General features: G+C 39.9%; 1 protein-coding gene across 1 annotated transcript in view; it reads right to left on the bottom strand.

The window, feature by feature from the left end:
• The window catches only part of LOC103029429 (thyrotropin-releasing hormone-degrading ectoenzyme), a 473,221-nt gene that overhangs the window by 243,418 nt on the left and 201,836 nt on the right, over positions 1 to 27,967 (bottom strand). The window contains exon 5 of the mRNA XM_022671576.2: positions 16,206 to 16,360. Coding sequence (XP_022527297.2) covers positions 16,206 to 16,360 — 155 coding nt within the window. The remainder of the gene's footprint in view (positions 1 to 16,205; positions 16,361 to 27,967) is intronic.

Raw genomic sequence — 27,967 nt, 5'->3', positions numbered from 1 at the left:
TCACTCCACTGATGAGGCAAATGTCATGGGACAGAATTTTATGGAAATGGAAAACGTACCTCAGAGAATGGTTTGGAGACTGGCCAACTACAGTAGTTGACTAGTTGATAAGGACATTTACTAGTTATCACAGTGTGGAGTTATTGAATATTGGAGTTGTAATACAGAAAAGACTGAACCACTCTTAATATTTCTGCCATGTATAATTATTTTATTTCAAAATCAAGCAATATTTTGCTTTATTTGTGTAATTTTGGAACTAGGACTAGTTGACTTCATGTTTTTTTTTTATAAAAACAACTAGTTTTTGACTAGAAAATAAAGAAAACATAAAACAATACTAGTCATGCCTCCCCTCAGGCCACACCTGTATAAGTTATAAGGTGCTATCTTGTGAGTGAGGTAGCTCAATAGTCTACCAGATGGAGTCCATGTGGGTATTTAACATTCTAGTTAAATTTATAAGTCATGTGTGTACAAGGAATACACCATGTAAGACATTACTTCCCACAGTGGACAGTGCTTTAGACAGTAATGATTGGGACTGTCAGTGTCTGACTTGAATCTAGAATGGGTCCTTTTTCTTCTTCTATTGTTTAATGAGTGATAATAACTTGCCACAATTCCCTGTAATTCATTTGTCCAAGTCCAACAGTCTAGTCTTTTTTTAAGTTTCTTGGCTGATGTATTGCATAAGGTTGTCTTGGCATATTGCAACTTTGGTGCTTGCACATGTAACTCAGGCCGTTTCTCTTAATAACTGGGTGTTGCCACATGCAGCTTGGGCTGATTGTTGTGTTATAGTCGCATCATAAGGAACTGTGTATGGTGTATGCTGTGGCATATCATACAGAGAATAATTTGTAGCGGCATAATCTCACCCCCATCCCTCCCTCTAAATGTCAGTAAGCCTTAATTCCTGTGATGCATACTGAGCTTGATTTTATTGGTGTGCATGTGTGTGTGTATGCTTTATGAGCATCACAGTCGATATCTACAATAAAGTGTGTAAAATGAGAGCCAAAATCCAGATTCTAACACCCCCCACTCATACACTATATGTCCAAATATTTGTTGACACCCTTTTGAATGAATGACACCCTTTAATGAATCTGCCTAGTTCAGCTACTTTAGGTTGAACCAGTAACTGACACATACAGCTCTGGAAAAAAAAACAAGAGATCACTTACAAATAATGAGTTTCTTTAATTTTACCAAATTAAAAAAACTCTGAAATATAATCAAGAGGAAGATGGATGACCACAATCCATCAAACCGAGCTGAACTGCTTGAATTTTTGCACCAGGAGTAAAGGCATAAATGTATCCAAAAGCAGTGTGTACGACTGGTGGAGGAGAACATGCCAAGATGCATAAAAACTGTGATTAAAAAATAGGGTTATTCCACCAAATATTGATTTCTGAACTCTGAAAATGTAATCAATATGAACTTGTTTTCTTTGCATTATTTGAGATCTGAAAGCTCTGCATCTTTTTTGTTATTTCAGCCATTTCTCATTTTCTGCAAATAAATGCTCTAAATGACCATATATTTATTTGGAATTTGGGATACATTTTGTCTATAGTTTATAGTTTAAAAATGATGTTCATTTTACTTAAACGTATACCTTTAAATAGCAAAATCAGAGAAACACACAGCTTATCTAGTCCCTGTAGATAAGAACTGCCAATAAATTATGATTCCATGTAGCAGATAAACAGCAGCTGGACGTATTGGCACAGTGTCTAATGCAAGGTGTGTGCTAGAGAGGTATAAAGCCCCCAGTATTGAGCTGTGGAGCAGTGGAACTGTGTTCTCAGTAATGATGGAGCCACATTCAATACTTTTAGGATTTGAGTTGAATGTATGAGGTGTATGGTGGAGGTCATTTAACCTTTTAATTTCTGACCTCACTAACACTCTTGTTCAATGCTGAATGCAATCAAACCCCCAAATCAATGTTCCAAAACCTAGTAGAAATAATTCTCTATACAGCATAGACAGTTACTCCAAAAAAAGCAAGATGAACATAGATTTAGAGAAGGTATTGTGATATTTTTGTCAAAATCAGTTTCACCCACTGTCCATAGTTTCTCTGATTACATGCACTGATCAGCCATAACATTAACATTGAAATGAACAATACTGATGATCTGGTCCCAGTGTCTCAGGTAACAAGTGTTTTATACATGTTAGGCAGTAAGTGAACAGTCTATTTAACAAAAAAAACAAACTGTGACATCTCAAGTTCTGCTTGGTCACCTTACCTTGACCAATCACCAGCTTCCACCTCTGTTTAAAAGACCTCTAATCAAATCTGACCTTCTGTTTTCAGACACAGACCAACCACATAACGCCACCAGTGTTATCCACAAGAGTCCAGATATGACGAGACATACAGTCATATGAAAAAGTTCGGGCACCCCTATTAATCTTAATCATTTTTAGTTGTAAATATTTGGGTGTTTGCAACAGCCATTTCAGTTTGATACATCTAATAACTGATGGACACAGTAATATTTCAGGATTGAAATGAGGTTTATTGTACTAACAGAAAATGTGCAATATGCATTAAACCAAAATTTGACCGGTGCAAAAGTATGGGAACCCTTATCATTTTATTGATTTGAATACTCCTAACTACTTTTTACTGACTCACTGAAGCACAAAATTGGTTTGGTAACCTCATTGAGCTTTGAACTTTATAGCCAGGTGTATCCAATCATGAGAAAAGGTATTTAAGGTGGCCAATTGCAAGTTGTTCTCCTATTTGAATCTCCTCTGAAGAGTGGCATCATGGGCTCATCAAAACAACTCTCAAATTATCTAAAACAAAGATTGTTCAGCATAGTTGTTCAGGGGAAGGATACAAAAAGTTGTCTCTGAGATTTAACCTGTCACTTTCCACTGTGAGGAACATAGTAAGGAAATGGAAGACCACAGGGACAGTTCTTGTTAAGCCCAGAAGTGGCAGGCCAAGAAAAATATCAGAAAGGCAGAGAAGAAGAATGGTGAGAACAGTCAAGGACAATCCACAGACCACCTCCAAAGAGCTGCAGATGATGTCACTGTGCATCGGTCAACAATACAGCGCACTTTACACAAGGAGAAGCTGTATGGGAGAGTGATGCGAAAGAAGCCATTTCTGCAAGCTCGCCACAAACAGGTGTTTCAAATAGGAGAACAACTTGCAATTGGCCACCTTAAATCCCTTTTCTCATGATTGGATACACCTAGCTATGAAGTTCAAAGCTCAATGAGGTTACCAAACCAATTTTGTGCTTCAGTAAGTCAGTAAAAAGTAGTTAGGAGTATTCAAATTAATAAAATGGTAAGAGTGCCCATACTTTTGCACTGGTCAAATTTTGGTTTAATGCATATTGCACATTTTCAATCCTGAAATATTACTGTGTCCATCAGTTATTAGATATATCAAACTGAAATGGCTGTTGCAAACAGCCAAATATTTACAACTAAAAATGTTTAAGATTAATAGGGGTGCCCAAACTTTTTCATATGACTGTAGGGCAATGATGGGGCCTACGCTAAAGACTTTTAATACAAATATCATTCCTGATCAAACTGTGAAGGTTTTGTGTACATTAAAAATGCTGCTTTCATATGCTCGTCTCTGGAGTCTCCTGGAAGAACCACAGAACACCTTCAGAGGTCTTGTGGATTCCATATCTTAAGGCATCAGAGCTGTTTTGGAAGATCTGATCTGTGTACAAGCATGGCCAGATGCACGGTTTTATCACAGTTCCTACTGTGGAACATGCACAGCGCAATTCGAGTCCATGGCTCGGTTCCAAAACAAAGAAAAATGAGCCTCCGTTCCGCTTCCCCGTACCATTTTACTCAGCAAATCTCTGATCCTGGAATAAATTAGCTTCCGTTCCTTAACAAAACACTGCTGAATGTTCCAGTCTTTTGTTTTGTTTGAGAGTTTTTTCCTCTGCAGAAGTTTGGAGAAGCTGGGGTTATACATTAAAAACACACCAGGAGTCTGAAGAAGCCTTAATATTTAAAAAATGAAAAATGTACAGTCTTATTAACATGGAATCTCACAGCATGGAGTGGAGAAAGAGTGCTGAAAAAGTAAAACATCAGCAAAAAGCACAGACTTCTAACTTAATTTAACCCTTTCAGACCCACCATTTTACAGTATAAACCTCATGGCTGCAATGCACCTTTTAAGCATTAAGATTTAAATGCATTTGATGTTAAATCTGAAGATTAAACACATGCCAGAAATAGGCATGGGACAATATATTGGTATTGATCATATTGTTTAAATCATGTCACATATGTTACAGGGGCACTGGTTATCAATATTTTTATTGTAACATAAGTGCTCTAAACTCTAGACTTATCATATTTTTCACATTATAAGGCGCACTTAAAATCCTTCAGCCGTCACCTTGCCTTATAATCCGGTGTGCCTTATGTTTTTATTTTATTAATCAGGTTGTAAGGAGCTGTAACGCAAATCCACTGCTACCCCAGCTAGCACTGCTGGAGCAGCATTAGCATTACCCAGCAGCGAGACCTGCGGAAACATGGCAGCACCCCTGTTCCTTACTGGTGTTGCATAGTGCGCCTCATAATCTAGTGCGCCCAATGTATTAAAATAGACCATAAAATAGATGTTTACTGATAGTGCGCCTTATTATAGAGAAAAATACAGTACTAAAGTTACTGCTTCATTACTCCACATGGTGGCGCCATCAAATGAATAGGGTAAAACTGCCCTATTCAAGAATATTGGTTGTTAAATTGTGTTTAAATTTAAACTTCAGTAACACAGGTGCTGGGAAGTATCATAGAGATTTGTCTTGTGATATATTGACTATCACAGGATCACAGTATCGTGATACAATCAATATCATATGTTACATATTGTGAGGTTATTGTGTCAGGTTATTATTACCATCAACAGTGGAAAGTGCAATTGGGTCGTCGTGGCCGGTGACATCTGGCTAGAATTGCCCATGTGAACATACAAGGGGGTTTATGTTGTTTTTATCAGAGTAAGTACTATCCTGAACTACTGTTCAGGATAGAACGCTGAGAAGGATCAACCCCCGAAAAGCTGCTGGCCCGGACAAAATCCCCGGACGGGTGCTAAGAGACTGCGCAGACCAGCTCTCGGACGTCCTGGCCGACATTTTCAACGCGTCCCTCATCCAGGCAGCTGTCCCCACTTGCCTGAAGACCGCCACCATCATCCCAGTCCCCAAGAGCTCCGCAGTGACAGGTCTGAATGACTACCGGCCAGTAGCCCTCACTCCGATAGTCACAAAGTGCTTTGAAAGACTGGTTCAGACCCACATCAAAGCCACCATCAACGTCACTGTGGATCCACACCAGTATGCATACAGGAAGAACCGATCCACAGAGGATGCCATCTCCTCCGTGGTCCACACTGCCCTCACCCACCTGGAGCAGAAGGATTCCTACGTCCGTATGCTCTTTGTGGACTTCACATCCGCTTTCAACACCATGATTCCACAGACCCTGATAAATAAACTCTCCTCACTAGGACTGAGCTCTTCGCTGTGCAACTGGGTCCTAGACTTCCTGACCAACAGGCCGCAGTCTGTGAGAATTCACAACATCTCCTCCCCCACTATAATCCTCAGCACTGGCTCCCCTCAGGGCTGTGTGCTGAGCCCCCTCCTGTTCACACTGCTCACATATGACTGCTCACCTCTCCATCCAGGCTGTCATATTGTGAAGTTTGCAGACGACACAGCAGTGGTTGGATGCATCACAAACAGAGATGAGTCCAGCTACAGGCAGGAGGTGGAACACCTGGAGGGTTGGTGCAGAGAGAACAACCTCTGCATCAACGTAAAAAAGACAAAGGAGATGATTGTGGACTTCAGAAGAGGCCAGCATGCCCACCTCCCCCTGCACATTGGAGGATCTGCGGTGGAAGTGGTCGACAGCTACAGGTACTTAGGGGTGCACCTGAGCAGCAACCTCACCTGGAGCAACAACACTTCCACTCTGGTCAGGAAGGCACATCAGCGGCTCTACTTCCTCAGGAGGCTGAGACGAGCTGGACTCGGGAGCGCAGTCCTCACCTCCTTCTACAGATGTGTGGTGGAGAGCGTTGTGTGCTCCAGCATCAACGTGTGGCATGGAAGCTGCTCTGCTGCAGACAGGAAAGCTCTGCAGAGGGTGGTGAAGGCTGCACAGAGGATTGTTGGAGTCAGCTTCCCCAGCACCATGGACATCTACACCTCCAGATGCAGGAAGAGGGCCACCTGCATCAGGAAGGATCCCACCCACCCAGCACATGCACTTTTTGTCCCGCTTCCCTCAGGACGGAGGCTGCGGAGCATCAAGTGCAAAACAACCAGACTGAGAAACAGCTTCATTCCGGAAGCTGTAAGACTCTTAAACTCCACCTAACAACACACTGCACTGACACACAAGGACAATTACTGCACAAACACGGTCACTTTACCCGCACTGAGACACTTTATTTTCTACTGCTCTAATTCATTTCATGCTGCTATAGCACATTTGCACTCTGGACTTGTTGTTGGAACCTGTCTACTCTTTCTATTTATTTCATTGGGGTATTTATCTTTAACTATTTTGTATATTCTATTTTTATTGTATTCCTTTATTGTACTTTTATCTATATATCTATTTAATAACAGCTCTTGGGTGTAAACTGGATCGTGAGATCACAATTTCGTTCCACCTCATGTACCACATAAGATGCGAATGACAATAAAATCTCCTTGAATCCTTGAATCCTTGAATCCTGTTTGAGGAAATCTGTTAACTAGATTTTATACAACAGTTAGTTCCAACCTCACAATCTGATTGGTTGAGAAGTGTTCTAGCCGTGATGATATTTCGTGATAACATCACGGTCTTCAAATACTAAACTTGTATCAGTCCGCCGACGCGTTGCCGAATAACGGGGTATACACACAGGACACCCGTAGCAGCGTTAGCTTAGCACAGGCTAGCGCTCAACCACGGCACGCTCACCTGCAGCGCTGGCTCCTTCCCCCTGAAAAAAGGGAAGCAAAATCACTCGACTAATGCGGTCTGAGAGCCAGAACGGTAACTTAACCCACCAGGCTAGGCTAAGCTAAGTTAATGCTGAGCTAAAGCAAGCTATGCTAATCTAACCACAGTCCAGCCAGCTAGCTAAAACCAACACCACCCAGAAAAACAAGCAGAAATGCTCAAAAAATACTCAGCTTTCACCTGAAGACGACTCCACAAAGCAGGAGAGGAGAGTATTAGCGTTATTTCACGCTCCTATAGTTACCATCTTCACTTATTCCCAATTTGGCTTTCAAGCTAACTTTTGTGGTGTTAGCCTGTATAAACCATACACCGTTTTGTAGTTAAGTTTCAGTTCTGTTACAGTTTTTGGCGGAAGGCACAGTCCATATTCATTCTGAATTTCTTAAAGTTCTTTGATTTATTTTCTTTATAAAAACTCTTGTATAAAAGCAATAGAAGAGTTCTATTGGAGAGTTATGTTGGATAACATAAAAAAAAAAAACATTATTTATTTCTAAAAACGATTTTATCGATTAAGGGAATTAAAATTTGTATATACTATGTTCTGTTTTTGTTTATGTCTCTCCAGTGCTAGAAAGACTTTCTACTAGATTCTGGACTTACACTGCTGTGTGGATTTGATTGCACACAGCACTGGACAAAAGCGATAGCGAAATAAGCTCGTCTCTAACTCCCCAAATCATCCCATCCAAACGTACTGAATGGAGCACAATTCACTATTTCAGAGAACACAGTTCCCCTTTCCACTGTACAGCTCAATGCTGGGGAGATTTCTATGCTTTTATTGCCCACACCAACTGATGCCAACTGGTTAATGTCCATCTGCTTCTATTTTAGATCCTATTTTATCAGCAATACATCTTTACAGGTGTCACGTCCTCGCCCTGTTCCTGTCTTGTCTCATGTCTGTGTGTTTTCCCCACGTGACCTGTGCCCCTCTGTGTCTCCTGTCTCAGTAGTTTTTCACCACATGTCTCATTTGTAGCTCCGCCCCTTCCCCAGGTGTTTCCACTTCTAGTGTGTTTCATGTTAGTATAAATAGCCCTGCTCTGTCAGGTGTCCTTGTCACTTGTGTTTCTTTGTTTCGTGTTACTCGTTCCTTGTTTCTTTGTTTATTTGTTATTTATTTATTAAATATTTATTTCTTACCCGCATTTAGGTCCGCCTCCACATCTTCCCTGCACCCTTTCGTGACAACAGGGATCAGAAATCATTTAAAGATCTTGGAGAGGTGGTGCACTGTTCTATTGTGCAGCAACACTTTCACAGTTCCACATGAACACCTAAAAAAGTTCCACTAAAGTGATGAGCCCATGAGTGGTGTGTTGGCCAATCAGATATATATTTTTAGTAAGGCAGTAATGCCTAAACATTCCCCTCAGAGTGCTGGAACACTGCTTTGGGAAGCAGTGTGCTGCAGGAACGTTGTACAAACACAGCTGAACCGAGCAGAACCGCGATCGTCGCTATGAGGCATCGAACACAGACACAGAGGAGCTGCACGAGGATCCCATCGCTAAAAATAACCTCACTATTCAAACACGCAAAAAACGCTGCCCCCTGCAGGAGCGGTGCTAATACTCAGAGCAAACTCCCACAGAGAGGCTGATTAAAGAGAGAGAGAGACAGAGAGAGAGAGAGAGAGAGAGAGAGAGAGAGAGAGAGAGAGATGGAGCATGAATCTCACTCTAATTTCTGTATTGTCTGATTTATCAGATTTCTCTCTCTCTCTCTCTCTCTCTCTATTTTTCTATATCTTTTATATCTCTCTAAGTCTCTCTGTATGAATCTCTCTCACTCTATCTTGCCTCTGAGTTTTGTGTCTTTCTTATTTATATCTGTCTGTATCTCTTATCTCTATCTCTTTTTTTTCTCATTTTTCTCATCTCTGTCTCTTCTCTCTCTCTCTCTCTCTCATCTTTGTCTTGCTCTATAGACAAAACTTGGTGGTGGGTCTGACTGGTTTTCAGTGGAAGAGCAATATATGTGTGTGTGTGTGTGTGTGTGTGTGTTTAGCTGCTGTTCAGGGTCGGGATGGCAGGATAAGCTGCCAAATAATCCTCCCCAACAAAAGCACTAACACACTCCCGACAAAGCCCAACCACACACACACACACACACACACACTCCTGAAAACACTGAATTCTCTCTGAGTCCAAACAAGAACCGAGTATGGCTGCGGTTGGTCTAGGCTAAATCAAGGCAATCAGGCAGTGGTTAATCTGGTTTGAATCAAGCAGTGGTTGATCTGGACTGAATCAGGCAGGTGTTAATCTGGACTGAATCAGGCAGTGGTTAATCTGGACTGAATCAGGCAGTGGATAATCTGAACTGAGTCAGGCAGTGGTTAATCTGGTTTGAATCAAGCAGTGGTTGATCTGGACTGAATCAGGCAGGTGATAATCTGGACTGAATCAGGCAGTGGTTAATCTGGTTTGAATCAAGCAGTGGTTGATCTGGACTGAATCAGGCAGGTGTTAATCTGGACTGAATCAGGCAGTGGTTAATCTGGACAGAATCAGGCAGTGGTTAATCTGGACTGAATCAGGCAGTGGTTAATCAGGACTGAATCAGGCAGTGGATAATCTGAACTGAGTCAGGCAGTGGTTAATCTGGTTTGAATCAAGCAGTGGTTGATCTGGACTGAATCAGGCAGGTGTTAATCTGGACTGAATCAGGCAGTGGTTAATCTGGACTGAATCAGGCAGTGGTTAATCAGGACTGAATCAGGCAGTGGATAATCTGAACTGAGTCAGGCAGTGGTTAATCTGGTTTGAATCAAGCAGTGGTTGATCTGGACTGAATCAGGCAGGTGTTAATCTGGACTGAATCAGGCAGTGGTTAATCTGGACTGAATCAGGCAGTGGTTAATCTGGACTGAATCAGGCAGTGGTTAATAAGGACTGAATCAGGCAGTGGATAATCTGAACTGAGTCAGGCAGTGGTTAATCTGGTTTGAATCAAGCAGTGGTTGATCTGGACTGAATCAGGCAGGTGTTAATCTGGACTGAATCAGACAGTGGTTAATCTGGACTGAATCAGACAGTGGTTAATCTGGACTGAATCAGGCAGTGGTTAATCAGGACTGAATCAGGCAGTGGATAATCTGAACTGAGTCAGGCAGTGGATAATCTGGACTGAGTCAGGCAGTGGTTAATCTGGTTTGAATCAAGCAGTGGTTGATCAGTACTGAATCAGGCAGGTGTTAATCTGGACTGAATCAGGCAGTGGTTAATCTGGACTGAATCAGGAAGTGGATAATCTGAACTGAGTCAGGCAGTGGATAATCTGGACTGAATCAGGCAGTGGATAATCTGGACTGAATCAGGCAGCGGTTGATCTGGACTGAATCAGGCAGTGGTTAATCAGGACTGAATCAGGCAGTGGATAATCTGAACTGAGTCAGGCAGTGGATAATCTGGACTGAGTCAGGCAGTGGTTAATCTGGTTTGAATCAAGCAGTGGTTGATCTGTACTGAATCAGGCAGGTGTTAATCTGGACTGAATCAGGCAGTGGTTAATCTGGACTGAATCAGGAAGTGGATAATCTGAACTGAGTCAGGCAGTGGATAATCTGGACTGAATCAGGCAGTGGATAATCTGGACTGAATCAGGCAGCGGTTGATCTGGACTGAATCAGGCAGTGGTTAATCTGGACTGAATCAGGCAGTGGTTAATCTGGACTGAATCAGGCAGTGGTTAATCAGGACTGAATCAGGCAGTGGATAATCTGAACTGAGTCAGGCAGTGGTTAATATGGTTTGAATCAAGCAGTGGTTGATCTGGACTGAATCAGGCAGGTGTTAATCTGGACTGAATCAGGCAGTGGTTAATCTGGACTGAATCAGGCAGTGGTTAATCTGGACTGAATCAGGCAGTGGTTAATCAGGACTGAATCAGGCAGTGGTTAATCTGGACTGAATCAGGCAGTGGTTAATCTGGACTGAATCAGGCAGTGGTTAATCTGGACTGAATCAGGCAGTGGTTAATCAGGACTGAATCAGGCAATGGATAATCTGAACTGAGTCAGGCAGTGGATAATCTGGACTGAGTCAGGCAGTGGTTAATCTGGTTTGAATCAGGCAGTGGATAATCTGAACTGAGTCAGGCAGGTGTTAATCTGGACTGAATCAGGCAGTGGTTAATCTGAACTGAGTCAGGCAGTGGTTAATCTGGACTGAATCAGGCAGGTGTTAATCTGGAATGAATCAGGCAGTGGATAATCTGAACTGAGTCAGGAAGTGGATAATCTGGACTGAATCAGGCAGTGGTTGATCTGGACTGAATCAGGCAGTGGTTAATCTGGACTGAGTCAGGCAGTGGTTAATCTGGACTGAGTCAGGCAATGGTTGATCTGGACTGAATCAGGCAGTGGTTAATCTGGACTGAATCAGGCAGTGGTTGATCTGGACTGAATCAGGCAATGGATAATCTGAACTGAGTCAGGCAGTGGATAATCTGGACTGAGTCAGGCAGTGGTTAATCTGGTTTGAATCAGGCAGTGGTTGATCTGGACTGAATCAGGCAGGTGTTAATCTGGACTGAATCAGGCAGGTGTTAATCTGGACTGAATCAGGCAGTGGATAATCTGAACTGAGTCAGAAAGTGGATAATCTGGACTGAATCAGGCAGTGGTTGATCTGAACTGAGTCAGGAAGTGGTTAATCTGGACTGAGTCAGGCAGTGGTTAATCTGGACTGAGTCAGGCAATGGTTGATCTGGACTGAATCAGGCAGTGGATAATCTGAACTGAGTCAGGCAGGTGTTAATCTGGACTGAATCAGGCAGTGGTTAATCTGAACTGAGTCAGGCAGTGGTTAATCTGGACTGAATCAGGCAGGTGTTAATCTGGACTGAATCAGGCAGGTGTTAATCTGGACTGAATCAGGCAGTGGATAATCTGGACTGAATCAGGCAGTGGTTGATCTGGACTGAATCAGGCAGTGGTTAATCTGGACTGAGTCAGGCAGTGGTTAATCTGGACTGAGTCAGGCAATGGTTGATCTGGACTGAATCAGGCAGTGGATAATCTGAACTGAGTCAGGCAGGTGTTAATCTGGACTGAATCAGGCAGTGGTTAATCTGAACTGAGTCAGGCAGTGGTTAATCTGGACTGAATCAGGCAGGTGTTAATCTGGAATGAATCAGGCAGTGGATAATCTGAACTGAGTCAGGAAGTGGATAATCTGGACTGAATCAGGCAGTGGTTGATCTGGACTGAATCAGGCAGTGGTTAATCTGGACTGAGTCAGGCAGTGGTTAATCTGGACTGAGTCAGGCAATGGTTGATCTGGACTGAATCAGGCAGTGGTTAATCTGGACTGAATCAGGCAGTGGTTAATCTGGAATGAGTCAGGCAGTGGATGATCTGGACTGAGTCAGGCAGTGGTTGATCTGGACTGAGTCAGGCAGTGGTTAATCTGGACGGAGTCAGGCAGTGGTTAATCTGGACTGAACCAAGCAGTGGTTAATCTGGACTGAATGAGGCAGTGGTTGATCTGGACTGAATCAGGCAGTGGTTAATCTGGACTGAATCAGGCAGTAGTTGATCTGGACTGAAACAAGCAGTGGTTGATATGGACGGAGTCAGGCAGTGGTTAATCTGGACTGAACCAAGCAGTGGTTAATCTGGACTGAATGAGGCAGTGGTTAATCTGGACTGAGTCAGGCAGTGGTTAATCTGGACTGAGTCAGGCAGTGGTTAATCTGGACTGAGTCAGGCAGTGGTTAATCTGGACTGAATCAGGCAGTGGTTAATCTACTAGCAGGCTCATGCATAAATTTTCATCTCAAAAAATTGATTTGGACAAAAAATAGACTTCAAAAAACGGGGGGAGGAAAGTCTCTCTTTCTCTCTCTCTCTCTCTCTCTCTCTCTTTTTCTGAGAAAGAATCGAGTGGAAGATGTTCGGAGTGATAAATCGGACACTGGGCTGTAGATCTCCGGTTCAGACAGTTACGATTTCATGTGTTGGCGGACGTCTCTATGATGGGGCTGAAATGGCTTCATGGATTCTGAGCACGCACACACTGTCACACACACAAACACACGCACACACCGGCCCATCGAGGGAAGGTGGTGTTTTACAGTGTGTGACGGACAGAATGGAACGCCATACACTTTCAGTCCATTTTGGGAATTCTCTCATCACTCACTCTGTTCATCTCATTTATACACTTTATGTCCAAATGCTTGTGGACACCCATTTAAGTTGCACCCACGTCTGATACAGCTTGTTAGCTTGGTAATGTGTTCTGTGGTATCTCTGGCATTGTGTGTCAGCCCAATAAACGACAGGTTTAAGTTCATTTGTATAGTCTACTCTAAATTAAAAATAAATAAATAAATAAATAAATAAACATCCTGCATCACTTATCACACTCAATATCAGTCTACTACCTGATCACAAACTGGCTATTTAAAATACCTAAGCTGTACAGGGCTAGGATAGTAACATTGGCAACACTTTCTATCAATGTCATCTCTATAAGACTCTATAATTATACCCATAACAAATTATAATGCATTCATAAGGAATTGTCATCATAATGCATTAATAGCTGTGTTTATGAGGTCATACGTCAAAACCAAGAAACGTTTTTGAACAGCTCATAAATTATTCTTGTCTTGAATGTAATATTAGTCATAGCCACTTATAATGTATTATAACAGGTCTGTGTGCGCTCCAAGTAAAGTGACAGACTTTCATTGTGGGACTAGATTATTAATGATAAATATTTATACTATTTAAACATACATATTATAAGCACAGCTTATAATGTATTATGATCACAAGTCATAATGCATAATAAGCATGGCTATAATGGATTATGCATTTTTCATAAATATGTATAGCCATGTTTATATTGCCTTATGAATGCACGCATTATTATATGTTATGAATGTGGTTATAGAGTCTTATAGAGATGACATTCATAGAAGGTGTTCCCATAACATTATCTGGGTTGACTTATCCCTAGCATTTGTTTATTCACCAAATACAATATGTGGCTGGCTTTTCTCTGTGATTACTGTTCTCACATGTGATCCACAATGCTTTCCTGTGTCTTTATATAGATTTAATTTAATGTATCACTGTCAGAATGGTACATGATGCACTGAGAGGTTGAATAGTCCTTAGAGTTTATGTGACAATGTCATGCTTAGAGTTTACAGTCAAAAAGTTGTAGAGCTTTGCACTAGGCTGTGAATATTCATTTTTCAGCTGTGAAATCTACATTTTCCTCCTCTCCTCTTCTTCCTAAATCCCTCAGTTCAAATTAAAAGTCCTCTGCAGAGGATGGAAATAATGAAGCAATGGTGCTATTAATTTTGCAGCGACTGTACTGTACTGTATACAGTTTAAACACTCCTGTAAAACTTTATTTCACTGCAGAATAATGTTCTTTACTGTAGAACAGCAGGACGCAGGTCTTCACTCCTGCTGGAACTTTCTCATAACAAAGTGAAGCTAATCGCTTTCTCACAGCATATCAAAGCAGTAGGGAGTGTGTTCATGAGCGGAATCAAGATATGAGTGTGTGTGTGTGTGCTCACGCTACTAACTTGTGCCATTTTCTCTGTTCCTGAATTTGCACTTTTTCTGAATTTAAATGAAACGTTTAAAAACATTAAAATGTTTAACATTTAAAGTTAGAATTATATAATTGTAGTGACATGGCACGGTACAACACTACACTGCATGACACTACAGGACATAACACTACACTAGGCTGCCTGACATTACACCGCACTGCACGGCATGGCACAACACAACACTAAACTGCATGACACTACAGTACACTGCACTGCAGGGCATGGCAACATGGCATGGCACGGCACGACACTACACTGCACAACACTACAGGACACAACACTACACTACACGACACTACACTGCACAGCAAAATATTTAACTGCATGACACTACAGGACACAACACTGCATGACACTACACTGCACAGCATGGCACGGCAAGGCACAACACTAAACTGCATGGCACTACATGACACAACACTACACGACACTACACTACACTGCACGGCACGGCACGGCACAACACTAAACTGCATGACACTACAAGACACAACACTACACTACACTGCACAGCATGGCACGGCACGGCAAGACACTAAACTGCACGACATTACACTATACAACACAACACATACCGACACTACAAGGCACGACCCAAAATGGCACTACACTACATGACACTACACTGCACAGCATGGCACGGCACGACACTAAACTGCATGACACTACATGACACAACACTACGCGACACTACACTACACTGCACAGCATGGCACGGCACGGCAGGACACTAAACTGCATGACACTACAGGAAACAACAATACACGACACTACACTCCACTGCACAGCATGGCATGGCACGGCACGACATTAAACTGCAAGACATTACACTGCAAGACATTACACTACACGGCATGACACATACCAACACTACACAGCACGACCCAAAATGGCACTACACCACACGACACTACATTAGACTGCACGGCACGGCACGACACTAAAATGCACAACATTACACTACACCACACGACAGATACCGACACTACACGGCACGACCCAAAATGGCACTACACCACATGACACTACATTACACTGCACAGCATGGCACGGCACGACACTAAACCGCAGTTGTGTCGCGACACAACACTACACATCTCTACATTGCACTGCACGGCACTGCATGGTGAGATGCGACATGGCACTACACCACAGTACATGTGTCACTACATTACACTACACTACACTACACACAACATGGCACAACTGTTCTATACCAAACTTTTTCACATTTCATAAGACCATATGAAACCACACACTTAAGATACTATACTACACTATACTACAATATAGTACACTCTACTACACAAACCAAACTACTTTTAACTAAGTACTTTGCACTTTGATTCTTATATATTTGCTTATTGTATGCTTTAAACTATGAGTCAAAATCCCCTTTTGGGTTTGGATTAGTGATCATGTGACGCCAACATTTGGATACTAAACTCACTCATCCCCTAATGAACTCTCCCATCTGGATGTGAGACTTGAATCACTGAGGTGTGTGTGTGTGTGTGTGTTTCTGGTGTGTGTGTGTGTGTGTGCTGTACCTGGTGGCATATTTCGTGCACCACTACCATGGTAAGCTCCATCTGGTAGGAGAAAGATGAAACTTCAGGATCCAAAAGAATCTTCTGCTCCACAAACACACTGAGACCCCAGTTCTCCATCGCAGCGTACGGGTGCTTCGGCACTGCCAGCAAGTCTGTATAAACACACACACACACACATAAAAATATTATTATACATTTTACATTATGCTATAATATGCTATACAAATAAAAATGCATTGTGATACATTATATTACACTATTATGGAATACTATATTATATTGTACTTCAATGTTCCAGTCTATACTTCACTATGCTATATTATACCACAGTTAGTTCCAACCCTGCAATGTGATTGGCTGAAAGGCATTCTATGAGTGCTATTATCAGCGGGTAATGTACTGTAACCGAAGCTCTCCATGTATTACTCCGCCACATACAGGTAACCTAGCAATGATGCAGCGCTTACAAACCAAACGGCATTGCTACAAAGGGAATGGAGCAGCAATGTAAATATTTTAACTCTCGTAGTGATCATATTTTCTTGTCCGCTTTACTTCAAAATATTTTAATAAACAGCGATAATGGAACTGTGCTGTAATCGCAATAATACACTTAAAGTTTGTGCTATAACATGTAATATTAGCACTGCTGTGATGATCTATGGCACTCGGCCATACAGCTATACAGCACTATAATGAACTATGATGCTCTACATATGGCACTATGCTATACTACACTGTACTATACAGTACTACACTATAATGTATTATAATGCACTGTATGGTACTATAGACTACTATTCTATAATGTACTTTATTGCACTATATGGCACTATGCTATATTATACCACAGTTAGTTACAACCCTGCAATGTGATTGGCTGAGAGGAGTTCCAGGAGTGCTGTTATCAGCGGGTAATGTACTGTAACCGAAGCTCTCAATGTATGACTCCGTTACATACAGCTAACCTAGCAATGATGCAGCACTTACAAAGCAAACAGCACAGCTACAAAGGGAATGGAGCAGCAATGGAACTATTTTAACTCTCTTAGTGATCGTATTTTCTCGTCCCCTTTACCCCAAAATCGTTTAATAAACAGTGATAATGCAACTGTGGTATAATCGCAATAATACACTTAAAGTTTGTGCTATAACGTGTGTTATTGGCACTGCTGTGCCGATCTATGGCACTCGGCTATACAGCTATACAACACTATATTACAATGCACTATGATACTCTATATGGCACTATGCTAAACTACACTGTACTATACAGTACTACACTATAATGTATTATAATGCACTATATGGCACTATGCTAATTTATACCACAGTTAGTTCCAACCCTGCAATGTGATTGGCTGAAAGGCGTTCTATGAGTGCCGTTATCAGCGGATAATGTACTGTAACCAAAGCTCTCCATGTATTACTCCGTCACTTACAGCTAACCTAGCAATGATGCAGCACTTACAAACCAAACAGCATAGCTACAAAGGGAATGGAGCAGCAATGGAAATATTTTAACTCTCGTAGTGATCGTATTTTCTCGTCCCCTTTACCTCTAAATCGTTTAATAAACAGTGATAATGGAACTGGGTTATAATCACAATAATACACTTAAAGTTTGTGCTATAACATGTAATATTAGCACTGCTGTGATGATCTATGGCACTTGGCTATACAGCTATACAACACTTGTATTATAATGAACTATGATGCACTATAAAGGCACTATGCTATACTACACTGTACTATACAGTACTACACTATAATGTATTATAATGCACTATATGGCACTATGCTATACCACACTGTCCTTTACAGTACTACACTATAATGTATTATAATGCACTATATGGCACTATAACGCACTATATGGCACTATGCTATACTACAGTGTACTGTAGTACTACACATGACTACAGTACTATGCTATAATGCACTATAATGCACTAAATGGCACTAAACTATACTGTACTATACTATACTATACTATACTATTCTGCACTACACTGTTCTGAACAATACCACTCAAAACCACACTATACTACACTGCACTATACTCTACTATACTATAAATGAAGTAATCAGTAATCACATATAGTTTTAGAATAGTATCAGAACAAATAGTTATTTAACGATTAATTATTTTATAAAAATAAAGGCAAATCTAAAATACCACAAACCTTTTTTTTCATAAAAAGAAATACAGTAAGATTAAATGTTAACACTGACAAAAGATAATCTTATTAAACACAAACCACACTTATACACACATCTCATACCATTTATTTGTTTAAAGTACAAACATAAGGAACAAAAAGAAACAGCAATTAAATCTGCGCACACATACACACACACACACACACACACACACACACACACACACACACACACACACACACACACGCATTCAAACTCCTCCGAAAACCAATAAAGTCAGAGAAATGCAAAAGCCTGCTTAATCATGTTTGTCGGCTGGTTCCGGGTTCACCTGTTGTACAGCAGCTGCAGAACAGCTATAAACAGATAAAACTGCTGTTTCCTGAGGGCTTCACATGTGTATGTGTGTGCAAGTGTGTGTGTGTGTATTTGTATGGGTGTAAGTGTGTGTGTGTGTGTGTGTGTGTGTGCGCACACGTGTGTAAAGTGCTTTTTTAAATCCACTGCTTATCAGTGGTGAGAGGAGTGAAGGTTCGAGCTGCAGCACGAAAGCTCTAACATGATTACAGCAAGAGTGTGTGTGTGTGTGCGTGTGTGTGTGTGTGTGTGTGTTTGTGTGTGTGTGTGTGTGCTTCCAAATATACCAAGATCCAAAAAAAGTCACGGTACAGGAACTACTATTGTGTCCCATGACTTTTGCCAAGTGCAACAGAAGCCAAATAACGCTGCACTGACCTGTGGTATATGTGGGCGGGGTTTCTTTCATTGATAGTGGATGTGATTTCTGCCAAAGTCCCTTTCAGTCTGTTTACACGGACAATTCTAACCAGACACTGCCGGTCACCATCATTACCACTATCTATCTATCTATCTGATTTATTCACAACCACACAAACAAACACACACACACACACACACACACACACACATATAAAACAAATCACACACTTCCACCCACTTAAGAGAGTTGTGTTTAGAGGAGGCTGAGTTTAGAAATTGGTGGGAGGATGAGTGTGTGTGTGTGTATGTTTGCGTGTGTGTGTTAAAGCAGTATGTGTATTTATTAAATTAGCGCAGGGAAATTAGCTGAAGAGAGCGAATCACATTCAGATGCTGCAGACTTAATTGTGCAGTGTAATTGTGCTTTATGGGTGAAGGACCAGGAGCTGCGCTAATCACACTCTTACATTAACACACTGAGAGAGAGAGAGAGAGAAAGAGAGAGAGAGAGGTTTGTGTTTATATGATGAATCCAATAACTGTTTGATGAAAAAATAAAGAAGGCTCTCCTCTTATCTTCAAGGTTAAGATGAAGCGATTAATAACTCAATAGCTATTGGATAAACTTCAAAGGCTGTCATTAATAACAGAAATGAATCTCATTAATATCAGAAATTAAAGTAGTTCCTCCAATTGCCAGGAAGTGGAATTCACTGGTTGCTCTCACCCTAAAGAACACGTTTTTCACATGTTTACATGCATTTGTTGACAACTGAGAGACTTAGTATTCTGTACTCTACTATACAACCATATATACCACATACTACTCTATAATCCCTGTATTTACTAAACTCTCATCTACATCTTCTACTAACCTATACCACTCCATAGCCAATTAATACTGACTTTTTTAAAACTTGAATATACTAGTCTGTAATAACCTATATGTAGCGTTTAGTTTAAGTCAAAAGCTCTGAAACGAAATAACAGGCTAAAATACCATCTAGGCTCGTAAGAAGGGGGGAGACAATTAGCAAATCCAGTAGTAAGTTTATAAAGGAAAATGTAGTTTTTGTAGATTTGTTACAAAACAAAGAAACAATTTGGCTGGTAAAAATAAAAAAAATGAGATCTCTTTGGGCCACAACTAACCGGGTAGTATTATTGTAGTATTAGTGTTCGTGTTCTTATCTGTATCCAACGTTAAGATTAATTATTTGCAATTAAAAGTTTCCAAGGTGGTAGCTTAAGTTCGTTGTGTACGTAGAGAAGCTTTCCAGGATCCAGTGGGACTGACTCGCCATCAAAGTTGAACCATCACAAAAAAACAATCGGAGCTCTTGAAACTCAGGAAAATATAAACCTTCCACTCTTCTGAAGCAGCAAAAATACCTTAAAACACCTCAGCAATGTTGTATATGAGGATACCAACCAATATTGTGCTGTTTTGTAATTAATTAACCTATATATTTAACAGATTGAATCGGGTTATCTTAACCAATGTGTTCACCAATGTAGTCTCTGAAAAAAATGAGAACATGAAAAAAAAAAAGCCTGGAGGAAACAAAAAGACACAGCAGGGAAATTTCAGAATAAAGATCGTCCTAAACTAATGACAATGTTAAAAAATAAAATAAAATGAAATTGCATAACTTATATTTTTATCTATCTTTTTAATAATTATTTTAGTTAATCTTTATCTATTAATAGTTATTTTAGTAACCAAAACTACACTGATTACATTTACTTAATTTACTATCTTATACTTTTTATATTATCTATAATACTCCACACACCACCTTATATTCCCTTAATTCCTTATACTTACCTATACTAACCTATACCCTACCCTATACTCTGCATATCTTGTATAAAGCAATAGTGATCCCCTTTCTTATGGAATGTTTGGCTGGTGAGTGGTAATGACTGTCCCTATAGACGATCCGATCTATTCACAGAGCTGTTGCTTTAGATATTCTGAAATGCTGAACCCAAAGCTGATGGGAAAAATAGTGCTACACTTCTCTCCCAGAACTGTCTAGTGTGTTTGCACTCCCAGATGTTGGGTGGATGTTTTCAGTGTGCGACAAAATTTTTCAGTCCTTATTAGGTGGGCGCTGCTTGTCCTGAACAGGGAGACTCATTACAAAAAGACAGTAAATGAGTGTAAAGATGATTCTGCTCAGAGCAGACTGAGGTAAATCTCTTTATATCCATCATTGCTTTGATGCTGCTCCTACTCTACTGCTCCAATTCTACGTCATCTAAAGTTTATTTTAAAAACTGTAATAAATGGAAGGAAACATGACTCATTCATTATTACTTTGTGCTGATGAAATTGGCTAATTGCGTCTAAGTTTGGTGAAAAAGATGGAGAGACACAGAGAAATGTACGGAGAGTATAAGAAGGAAAAAAAAATCCTCTGCTTCGAAAGAGGAGAGCGAGAAACAGAGCACTTATCTCTCTCTCTCTCTCTCTCTCTTTCTCTCTCTCTTTTTCTCTCTATATTTCATTGTCATGCGCATAGCAACACACACACAGGGTAGGGGAATCTGTGTGCTATTTTAGACACCATTTAAGGGCGGGAAGTCCTGGGGCTGCTGAGAGAATGAAACAAAAGGAAGCCAGAGAGAGAGAAAAAAAGAGAGAGAGAGAGAGAGAGAGAGAGAGAGGAAGAGAAAGAGAGAAATGAGAGAGAGAGAGAGAGAGAGAGAGAGAGAAAGAGATCAGCAGCCCACACCAGTCATTCATATTAGTATAAAATCCTTCAAGTGTAAAATATTACTCTACCTTCTGTCATTTCAGATGTCGCTTCTGAATCTCTCAGCTTGTCCAGAAGTGCATGTGAAAAGTGCGTGCTTTAGTGATGCTCAAAGCATAAACTACACCTTCTGACTGTAGGGGGAGCCCAGGAGCGAGAATCACCAATTGTTTCACCAAACGGTTTTAAGCCCAAATGTATTCAACCCCCCTAGAAACATTTTTTGTTTGCATAAAGACTTCTAACAATAATCAAAGAACTGCACGTCAAATCAGAATAGATCAAGAAAGACTGTCACTCATAGGTCACTGTGACTTCAACGGTGGATTAAGGTAATTAAAGAGTATTTCAACCCCATATTAGTAGGTATTTTACCTCCAAGAACATTTGGAGGGGAGAGTTGTATAGCATTTTTTATACACAATATTTTTTAGACACAGTTAAAATTCACAGTTTACTTTTCATAAGACATATAAACTAAATAAGAGCAAAATAGCTTAAAAAAGCACAATAAAATACAATAAAATGAAAAAAAAGTAAAAGAGTATATTTAAAAGAAGAACGAGTCTAAAATGCTATTTTACAGTTCTTTTCAGAGTCAAAATCAGGCACAGAAAGCAGAAAGCAGTCAATTAGTGGGTTATCTGCTAATATAGTAAACATTCTATATAAATATTGGCATTTAGAGCATTTATTTGCAGAAAATGAGAAATGGCTGGATTAACAAAAAATATGCAGAGCTTTCATACCTCAAATAATGCAAAGAAAACAAGTTCATATTCATACAGTTTTAATGAGTTCAGAAATCAATATTTGGTGGAATAATCCTGGTTTTTAATCACAGTTTTCATTTTTTTTGGATATTTTTTTTTTTTTTTTTTTTAGCAGAAAGCAGCCAATAAACGGGTTCTCTGCTTTAGCTAATATAGTAAACATTCTATAAAATGTATACACAGTAGATATTAAAAGTAGTTTAGTTACTGTGTGAAAGAATATTCCAGTAAGCTAGTTTGGCTAAACGCTACATTATGCTGCCACTTGTTCTAGCCAGTTTTTTTTTTTTTTTTAGCTCAGCCTCAGCTCACTCATCCACACGGCCACCTCCCTCACCTTTACCGTGTTATTACTGGCCTGGGGGGGTTTATGGAAAAGTCTCTGAAAATATAAAAAAATATGAAAAATAAGGTTATGTATCGTTGTAGGCAAACATCTCGTGCCTCCAGGCTGAGAACAACAGGTCTGCAACACCATGCGCTTATGGGAATATTTATGAGCTCTGCGTTATGAGGACACACAACAGTTTCAGAGAAACGCTGCTCACTGCAGTTATGTTAAGTCCTAAAAAAAAGAAAAAATGATGTATTTAAATTTCTAATATATATTCCAATTTTTATTAACAAAGAGGAGGTTTAATTTTCAGCTGTGTGGACAGATTTAATGTGGAGTTGATTCCTTTATGGACTATTGTGATGTCAGTAATAAAGCCTCTGTTCAATGGGTCAATGTGATGTCATCAGTATAGTTTGTCGCTTTATGGACCATTGTGATGTCATCAGTACAGCCTGTAAAATTATGGACCATTGTGATGACAGTAATAACACCTTTGATCTATGGGTCACAGTGATGTCATCAGTATAGCCTGTCACTTCATGGACAATTGTAATGTCAACACTTCAGCAGCCTATGACCTATAGACCACTGCATTTCAAAAATAGAGTATATGTTCTATGGGACACTTAATGGACCATTGTGATGTCAGTAGTAACGCTTTTGATATGTGGGTCACTGTAATGTCATCAGTATAGCCTGTCGCTTAATGGACATTGTGATGTCAACCGTGCAGCCACTGTGAAGTCCTTAGTGCAACATATGTCCAATGAACTATTTAATTACAACAATAAAGCCTATGACGTATGGACTATAGTGATGTAAACAGCGCAGACTATGACATACTGACCTATAGACAATTGCATTTCAAAAATAGAGTATATGATTTACGGGACACTTAATGGACCATTGTGATGTCAGTAGTAATGCCTTTAACTTATGGGTCATTGTGATGTCATATGTACTGTATAGACTGTCACTTTATGCACCATTGTGATGTCAGTAATAACACCTCTGATCTATGGGTCACTGTGATGTCATCAGTATATCTTGTCACTATATAGACCATTGTGATGTCATCACTGCAGCATATGACCTATAAAACACTGCACTTCAAAAATAGGGTACATGATTGATGGGCCAATTTCTGGACCATTGTGATGTCAGTAATATAGCCTCTAATCTATGGGTCATTGTGATGTCATCACTATATGCAGTCACTTCATGGACCATTGTGATGTCAACACTTCAGCAGCCTATGACCTACAGACAACTAGATTTCAAAAGTAGAGTACTGTAAATGATCTATGGGCCACTTCATGTACCATTCTGATGTCAGTAATAAAGTCTCTGTCATATGGGTCATTGTGATGTCGTCAGTACAGCCTATCAATTAAGAGGCTCCTGTGATATCATTAGTGCAATATGCATATGTGCAATGGACCACTGGATTTCAACAATAAAGCCTATGACTTACAGGCCACCGTAAGGTCTGTCACTTCATGCACCTTTGTGATGTCATCAGAGCAGTCCCTAAAACATGTGTGTAGTTTATATTTTGTCTATTTTATATTTTTGTATATAGTCACTGTGAAATACTCAATGCAGTGTATTGCTTTGTGTAACTGGGATGTCAGCAAGAATGCCTACAACCAATGGGTCATTGTGATGTAAGCAGTATAGTATGTCACTTTATTGACCACTGTAATATCAACAGTGCCGCCTATAATCTAGGGGTCATTGTGATGTCATCAATGCAGCCTGGAAGGTATGGGTCTTTCCAATGTCAGCAGTAACGTCAGCGAGACAAAAACCATAGTTATTAGTATTATTTGCTTATTTCTTTCTAGCATAATCCCTGTAGAAAGTCTTCTATAGACAGTAGAGACAGTTACTACAACAAAAAAAGCTGGATAAACTTATTTGCCAATGTAGAATATAGAATATTGGAGCTGTCCAATGAAAAACATGCATCCCCATTTTTGACAATTTTTAGTTTACTACATAATGTGAACGCACAAACTGTACCTTACACTGTGTCAACATTTCTTTATCGTTGGACCAATAGAAATTCTCTAAAATGACCTGAAATATATATATTTTTTACATTGACTTCCATTGAAAGTTAGACAGTTTTATCTCTTTTTCGTGAAGTTGCTTTTTTGGAGATGCACATTTTTCATTGGACAGCAACGAAATGGTGTTTATGCATGACAGCGACAATATAGACATACAGAAACACATGTAGAACTAAAACAACAGCAACAGCAACTACACAGCAGCATCTCCCGACTTCTTAAGTCGACGCTGCTACAAAACAATTCACTCTAACTGAACCGAACCCATAGAGCTTCACTTTATTCACAGCGAGAGTCTGCCATGGAGCTCCACAGCTTTCAATTCACCTCCTCTGAACCAGCCTGATGGCACGCCGAGGCTTTCTGCATCCAAATAACCTTTCTGTCATCCCATTCGCTCTCTTTTAAAAGGTTCAAATTGTTTTGGAAGGGTGTGAAAACAATGGCATGGGTTGGAGGTACATGTTACAATGGCAAAAAAACAACAAAAAAATACAAGAAAAGAAAAGGAATTTTAATTAGATTTTGGATGTCTCTATTTCTGTCGCTCGGCGCGCCCCGCCCTGGTTGGCCCGCGCTGGCAGCGTGTGTTGACTGTTGCAGTCAGAGAGCTCAACACTCCTCTTCAGAATCTATTAACTGGGCTGCCATTAAATCAATATTAATAGCCTGCTGCACATTACTGCCCGTCCATCTCCAGTGAGGCTGAGTTATATCGGGGCTGTGATGGGGCTGCGGCGCCCGCGGGCCGTGGATGCAAACACACGCCTCGTTTTACTTAAACAATAACAGCATTCATCCTCGCAAAAGAGACAGCGCCCAGCAGAGCAGGGCTCATCAGAGCGCCATCGATTTCTGGACACACTGTACAAATACTGTATGCTACAAAGACACTGGAACGGGCTGGAGTCAACGCTTTCAGCAGTACCAGACCTCTGTGGTTATTGCTTGCAGAAGCAGAGAGAAAGTATAAAGGATAAAAGATAAAAGAGATGAAAGGTTGATGATAAAACTTTGCAATGTCACAGGATTCAAATATGCGGTATAGACTGTAAAGATTATTTGGTAACACTTTATAATACTGTTCCATAGTTAATAGGTAACTAAGCAGTAACTAAGCAGTAACTAATTAATAGTGCTGCATTAACACCTAAATATTTTCTATTAACTACCAGGGAGTACTGAATAATTACTCAGTAGATAGTACTGAACTAATGATTATAGTAGTTCACTATTAACTCCACAATAATTACTGAGACTTACATATCTCCCAGAGAACTACTTACTAATTATGTCTCCTTTATAATAACTATTCATTAATTATTGCTCAAATCAACATTAACTACTGAAAACCCTTACATCCCACCTGGGGAACTATAGATCTAAATCAGTCTACACAAACAATTATTCTATCAGTGGTGATATTTGAATATATGGCATATTTGAAGCCAGTGACACCATTTGTAGTAGTAGTAACCTTAATTACCTTATTATCATCATTATCTTCCAAATATTAGCAACATATAGTAAAATACTACAATGTGTCGTAATCTGCTTAAACCCCATTTTTGAAAGAAAAAAAAAACTTTATAACGTAATATTATTACATAGTAGACATTATTTATGTTCTCCAGAAGACTCTAAGACTGACTGTACTCAATTTTGTTTTAATGGTCACTGCTTTAATTTTAAGCACCAACCTTATAAACGTTCATCTTTAGCCTTGCAGTCTCACAGACTTTTAGTGCCCATTATTAGGGTAATTACGGTAATTCCACAGCGCCGGACCGCTAGCCTCTATCAGTGTGTTTATCTGCTGCTGCTGCAGGTTCTTCTATCAGTGGTGATATTAAAGTCAGTGATACCACTTATCATATATTAACCTTACTTACCTTAGTATGCTCAATATCTTCCAAATGTTAGATACACTGAAATGTGCAGTAGTCTGCTTAACCCCCACTTTTGTAATGTTCTGTCAGTGTGTTACAGGTGTTTATTCTAAACCTGTGCTCTTCTTCAGTCCTCCTGGAGATGTGCTCAGTAGAAGTGATGGCTCACATACACATACACACTACATCCTTATTCTGGGGGAAATCATGTTTAAATGAATAAATATTTGTGTTAGATAACGAACTAGGCATCCCTGTGTTCTTCATAGATAATTAATAAGGGGTCCCTGTCTTCTTTTTTTGGGAGTTAACAGCAGCACATGGTAACTCATTACTAATGACTGAGGAGTTACTGTGTTCTTTTTTAGGAGTTACTGTAAATCATACCACAGTATTATAAAGTGAGAAAAATGTTAACTAATTACTAATTACTGAGGAGTTACTGTGTTCTTCTTTAGGAGTTACTGCAGATCATGTCACAGTATTATAAAGGGAAATATACATTATTATTATTATTATTATTATTATTATTATTATTATTATTATTATTATTATTATTATTATTATTAATAATAATAATAATAATAATAACACACATTTAACCTAGTTACCTAACACACACACATTTAAACTAGCTAACACAATTAACCTAGCTAACACAGCTGGTTAACAACCCACAAAGAGTCCTCATCTGATCCGGGGGTAAAATCAGCTGGAAAAGATCTCAATATCTTGATTAATAGTTTATTTTCAATCAAATACAGAAATATGAAAGCAGCAGAGTCTCTCTTAATCCTCCTCCTCCAGCAGCAGCAGCGCACAGCAGAGAATTTACACGAAGGACCAGGAGAGCTGCGTCCGCTGTGAAATTACCGTAATTACCCTAATAATGCGCAGTCAAATAAATCTCTGTGAGACTGCAAACGCTGAAGATGCACTTTTATAAGGCTGAAACCTAGTATTAAAGCAATGATTGTTACATTATTACAGTCTTACAGTCATTCTTAGAGTCTTAGATGCCTTCTGGAGAACTTTCATCA

The sequence above is a fragment of the Astyanax mexicanus genome, chromosome 2, assembly GCF_023375975.1.
Source record: "Astyanax mexicanus isolate ESR-SI-001 chromosome 2, AstMex3_surface, whole genome shotgun sequence".
Lineage (NCBI taxonomy): Eukaryota > Metazoa > Chordata > Actinopteri > Characiformes > Acestrorhamphidae > Astyanax > Astyanax mexicanus.
The sequence above is the reverse complement of the archived record's forward strand: the minus strand, read 5'-3'. Positions and strand labels throughout refer to the sequence as shown.